This window comes from Calliphora vicina, chromosome 1 (genome assembly GCF_958450345.1).
Source record: "Calliphora vicina chromosome 1, idCalVici1.1, whole genome shotgun sequence".
Lineage (NCBI taxonomy): Eukaryota > Metazoa > Arthropoda > Insecta > Diptera > Calliphoridae > Calliphora > Calliphora vicina.
Window position 1 is genome coordinate 122,144,314 of NC_088780.1, and position 6,000 is coordinate 122,150,313.

The 6,000-nt window shown below is 31.9% G+C and overlaps 1 protein-coding gene across 4 annotated transcripts in view; it reads left to right on the top strand.

The window, feature by feature from the left end:
* Positions 1-5,688, top strand: part of MTA1-like (metastasis associated 1-like) — a 30,076-nt gene extending 24,388 nt beyond the window's left edge. Inside the window, exons 3-13 of one of the 4 annotated variants that reach the window (XM_065515680.1) lie at positions 1-108; positions 380-633; positions 765-1,085; positions 1,161-1,349; positions 1,410-1,691; positions 1,764-1,945; positions 2,001-2,263; positions 2,334-2,672; positions 2,741-2,868; positions 2,944-3,059; positions 5,267-5,688. In XM_065515680.1, coding sequence (XP_065371752.1) covers positions 1-108; positions 380-633; positions 765-1,085; positions 1,161-1,349; positions 1,410-1,691; positions 1,764-1,945; positions 2,001-2,263; positions 2,334-2,672; positions 2,741-2,868; positions 2,944-3,059; positions 5,267-5,405 — 2,321 coding nt within the window. In that variant the 3' untranslated portion in view covers positions 5,406-5,688. The remainder of the gene's footprint in view (positions 109-379; positions 634-764; positions 1,086-1,160; positions 1,350-1,409; positions 1,692-1,763; positions 1,946-2,000; positions 2,264-2,333; positions 2,673-2,740; positions 2,869-2,943; positions 3,060-5,266) is intronic. The other 3 variants (XM_065515681.1, XM_065515682.1, XM_065515683.1) reach the window with 3 other exon arrangements.
* Positions 5,689-6,000: the final 312 nt, after the last annotated feature.

Here is a 6,000-nt window from a genome sequence, read left to right on the forward strand (position 1 = left end):
TGGCCACAGCTGAAGACTCCCCACTGGCAATGAAGTTGAAGAAAACATGGCTTAGAACACCAGTAGGAGAAGAACAAGCGGCACAAGCTGTTCTTGATCCTTCGATAGGTATCAATCACAAACTCTTCTACTACATACTTACAATACTTAGTTAAAAACCTCAATTGGATTTCTGTAGATTTTTTATGTTTTAGTTAAAAAAAAATTCAAATCATTTGATTTTTGTTTTATTATTGGTATTTTATGTAAGAAAAAGTAGTTAACTCAATAGTTTGAGTATATATTGTAGAAAATTAATAATAGATTTTATTACAAAAATATCTTAAATATGTACTATTACTATTATTATAATTCAGTAATGATGATATTTACGTTATAGCTGCCCTAGATGAAGAACGTACAAGTCCTGTTTCGGCTGCCGGTGATAAAGCAACAACGGGTCATAATGCTTCATCAGGAGGAACATCAGAAAAAGGTGAACCCTTAACAGCTAAGCAGCGTTATCAAATCAAACATCGTGAACTGTTTTTGTCGCGACAAGTTGAATCTTTACCCGCCACACAAATAAGAGGCAAATGTTCGGTGACACTGCTTAATGAAACGGAATCACTGCAAAGTTATTTAAATAAAGACGTGAGTCGTAAATTTCCGAAATAATATTATCTTAACGAGATCTTTTTTGTTATACTAACATCTGATTAGCATATTTATTTGTGTTTTAATATAATGAGAGATATTAAATGATTTTCATTATATGTATGCAGGATACCTTTTTCTATTGTTTGGTCTTTGATCCCACACAAAAAACACTATTGGCCGATAAAGGTGAAATCCGTGTTGGTAGTCGTTATCAAAGTGAAATTCCCGCTAAGCTTAAAGACATTACCACCGATGAACGTAAATTAGAAGAATTAGAAACATTAGTATGGACTCCAAGTCATGTACTGACAGATCGAAAAATCGATCAGTTTTTGGTTGTATCGCGTTCCATTGGCACATTTGCACGAGCTTTGGATTGTAGTAGTTCGGTTAAACAGCCTTCATTGCATATGTCAGCGGCAGCAGCAAGTCGTGATATTACTCTGGTACTACATACATATTCATTAATATTATTCGATTGCATCTTTATGAAATGTATAAATATATAATTGTATTTTCAGTTTCATGCCATGGACACATTGCACAAACATAATTATTCCATTGAAGAGGCAATGTGTTCTTTAGTTCCTTCCACTGGTCCAGTTTTATGTCGCGATGAAATCGAAGATTGGAGCGCTTCTGAAGCGAATCTATTTGAAGAAGCGTTAGATAAATATGGCAAGGATTTCAATGATATACGACAAGATTTCGTAAGTATTTCAACACAATTTTACTTTGAATCAATTGATTAGTTGGACATTCATTTACAGCTGCCTTGGAAGACTTTAAAACAAATAATTGAATATTATTACATGTGGAAAACGACAGATCGTTATGTCCAACAGAAACGTGTTAAGGCTGTGGAAGCGGAACTAAAATTGAAACAAGTATATATACCGCAGTATAACACTGCCACTCCAAAGGGTGGTAGTATTGCTAGTGCAGCAGCAGTTACGAAAGGTGGTGTTTACAATGGCACAACAAACGGAGGTCCGGATGTCTCAAATATGGGCAAACCCTGTGAATCTTGCTCAAATATTAAATCATCACAAGTAAGGATGGTGGTGAAAAAATTTAAAATTACATTTTTGTAATCATTGTGAATTTATATATATTTTTATTAGTGGTACCCTTGGAATAGTGGCAATCTGCTCACACGTTTGTGTCAAACGTGTTGGGATTACTGGAGAAAGTATGGTGGTCTTAAGAGTAAAAATGATGGCAGCATCGTAGATGATACTAAGAAAAAAGTGGTTGCAGAAGAAGAGGAAAAAGTTAGTGATTTCTCAAATCGTTCGTTGCATAAGTGAGTATTGCATTTGGATATTGTAAAAGAATATTCAATTATTAATAAATTGGAGGCAATTCTATAGGTGTTCAATTGTTAATTGTGGCAAAGAATTTAAACTAAAAACGCATCTTGCTCGCCATTATGCCCAAGCTCATGGCATAGCAATTAGTTCAAGTTCACCCAGACCGATAATGAAGACACGCACGGCATTTTATTTGCACACGAATCCAATGACGCGACTGGCGCGCATTATGTGCAGAAATTTTATAAAGCCTAAAAAAGCTGCCCGACAAAGTTCATATGCAATTAATACGCAGCTGGTTAAGCAAGAATGTGAGTGTGTACAAAATACGACTTGACACTAATAACATATATATTTGCCCTTTTCTTTTTTTTATTAAAGTTACAACTCGCATGTCTGGTAAATCAGCTGCAGATATAAAGAACATTTTGTTGCTGAAAAAGAAGGATCGTGGTAGTGTTACTAAAATAGCTAATCGTTTGGGATCTCCGGGCATCGGACCACATGAGTGGTTAGTTTTGACACCAAAAGATAAAATGCCAAAACCAGATGTGGTTTATTTTCCAAAGCCACCCAAAGGCCCTGACGGCAGTCTGCTATACGATCGTATACCCAATAAAATTATTGACCTGGAAAAGGATATAACAATTATACCAACACCAGTCCCCTCCGTAATGCGTAAAAGACCTCATGAAGAAACTCAACTAAATGGAACAGAAGGTATTCTTAATTACTACGCTCATTAAAAATATTTGTGTGAAAACAACTTTTGTTTTACTTATTAACAGTGACTATTGTGCCGGCTGGACCCCCTACCAAGAGACCCAATAAAGATCCTATGCCTTCACATTGTCCAAGTCCCGAACAATTCGCTGCTATGATGGCTGCCTCCGGTCAACCATTATCAAGACATCATGTATATATCAATATTACCTTTTTTATGTCAAATAATACTTTAAATTTGATTTGTACTAACGTTTATTTTTTATAGCTTAATGGAAAACCGAAAATTGCTCAAATGGCGCGTACAGGTAATGGCCGCAAGCAGGTTATTAGTTGGATGGATGCACCAGATGATGTTTACTTTAGAGCTACAAATGCCAGCAAGTAAGTCGAAAATGTTTTTTATTATCTAATACTTAATACCTGTTTAATATTTCAAATAAATGATAGAACCATACCAAGCTAAAAATTACAATACAAAGAAGTAGTTTAAGCTGGGGTTCAAGTGATGAACAAGTGGTTCGATTTAGTTGAAACATGCATTATTTTTTACATTAGCGTGCCATTGGATATAATGTGTTTATGCTTGTATTTAAATATACAGTTCTTCACTTGAATGTTTTCATATAACCAATGCAAGTTCGATGAATTTATTACGTTTTTCATTGATAAAACACATTTATTGTTATATGCATCAGAGATGTGCATGAATACCATTCAAATGACACATTTATTGTTTAGCAAAAGTGAATACTGAGTTATCACTATACATAAACTAAACGAATACTGTCATTGCATGATTCACCATAGCAAGTGTTTTGTTACAAAATGCATGTAATTAATTGCTTGCATATTCTGTAAACTCTTACCATTCACAAAATCAGCGAATCAATATGAGTGTTTTGAATATATGCAGAGTTTTTTGAGTAAATATACACTATCCTATATGAGTATGTTTGAATTAATTTAAGACTGTATTTAGAAGGATTTTTCTTGCATATTTAAATTTTTTCAATATTTTTTATTATTTCGCAGTACATTCTATCAAAATAAGACGTAGAGGGAATGTAAGAAAAGATAAACTCACTGTTTATTGTTGGAGTTTTGTTTAAGCTTTGATATTTTTACAAATAAAGCTTGAGTGTCTGTATTTCTCATTCACTCTATAGCTTGATTTGTATAATATCTTCAGTTTTTCTCAAGCCTTTTGGGAAGAGGTTTCCTGATTATCTGGCCTAAGCAACCAGTGAAATGCGCATAGGAACTAGCTTATCCCCCCCAACAATAAATGTCAGTGAATTTATCAATAATTGGGAAATTTAGCACAATTCTTGTGAGAGCGCAAGCACTGCAGCAATATAATTTGCACATGTTGATGATTGAAAACACAACAAATGCAGTGATTTCATTCATTTGGAAAATGTTCATCTCTGATATGCATTGCGGAAGATATTTTAAAAGATTATCGTAAAAAGTCAAATCAACAATGAATTTTAATATTTAAATTAAACAAATGTATATTTCATTTTCTATTTGAGGAGCCGTTGTTAAAAAATTAAAAAGTACATTTTGTATGCGTTTTTTAAACGATAATATTTTAATATTAAAATATTTTCTTTGTTTTTAAGTTTTAACTGTTAATTAATATTTCTCATTTAGCAAACAATATACTAAACAATGTAAAAATATATGTGATAAACAGTTTTTCACATGTTGCTTAAAATAAACAACAACATTCCAAAGGAATAATATTAAAATAATCATTATAGCGCCATGTATAGTAAATGTTTTAGCTTAAATTTAAATATTCGTAGTGTAACAAAAAAAGTATACGAAATTATTCATCGATGGAGAGCTTATAAAATTTGAGTTATTTTGATTCATACATACTATGAATTGAGTATACAAAGATTGTTAGATAGGGATGAAATTAGGTTTAAACAAATTTGAATAAACATTGAACTAGACTGAATTTTAAAAAACCAGAAAAACCATTTCGGTGAAATTACATGATGTTTATGATCAAGAAAAAATAAAATTTTGTCGAAAATTTTTAAATTAAATTTTTTTTTTTTTAAATTTCTAATAACCAATGCGTCTCTCAAAGACCTTTCATATGATACCAAATTCACATATACTTCTTTTGGAAGAAATATGGAAATAAAAAATGAGAAAAACTTCAAAAAAGGACCTTTTTATCCTTTGATCCTGCTCGCCAAATATTGACCCCAGGACGAAAAAATTTCAAAACGTAGTCTTAGAATGAATCAAATTTTCATTTTAGTCGGGAACATCCGCAATTTTAATTTTGGGGCCACCATAATGCATATGACTCTTTTGCTTGTCAAACACAGAACCACTTGATAATATATATATTTTTTTTTGGTGCATGAAAAATAAAGATGAGACTTACCTCCATTAACACCAAGCCTGGTAATGCGTTATAATAGTTATGCTGTCGGTTAAATATATTTTTGTATGAAAACTGTCAGTATAACTATTAGTTAACACAAACCCATACTTCGTGTTAGTGGGGGTTAATGTGTAATATATAATGAAAAATGTGTTGCTTATTTTTATTTGTATTTCAGAAAAGCGCGTAAATTTTTAACACCTACAGATTTGAGAAGGGCAGCTCGCAAACCCTGGCGCAATATTCCTATAGCAACAGCTGTAAAACCTCATATACCCAGCAGAGCTATTAAGTCAGAGGTTGTAATATTAGACTGACCGTCATCAGCGGCATCTTTAACATCAAACACATCATCGTCATCATCTTTGATTGAACAACCACAATTTAATAAGCATTACCGCCAACAACTTCCAACTATTAAACAACATCATCAAAAACAACAACAACCATTTCGTTACACCATGGATGCACTGTTGAACTAAAATGCAAATAATAAGAGTTCTAAACGATGAAATGTGGTAAAAGATTAATTATTGCTTCATTGTTTCTTTTTTAATTCTTGTACATAAAGTAATTATTAATTATAACAACTTAAGGAAATAGTTGTTTGTTTAAATGCGAGCTATATATACATTAACTAGATATACATAGAAGTATATTTAATAGAAAGTGAAGTGAAAGTAAGAATTTTAAGGACAACGACGAATATAATTATATATTATATAAATATATAAAATGAAATGAAACAAAACTCTATCTTTAACACAGTCTCCCCATTTATACTTAACTTGTTTATTGTTTTTTGTTTTTCTTAAGCCTAAAGTTACGTTTACATTGTTCAAATATTTCACGGAGAAAGCGTGACCACTAAAAAATATATATTTTTCTTTCCTTTGAGCAAATAATAATTTA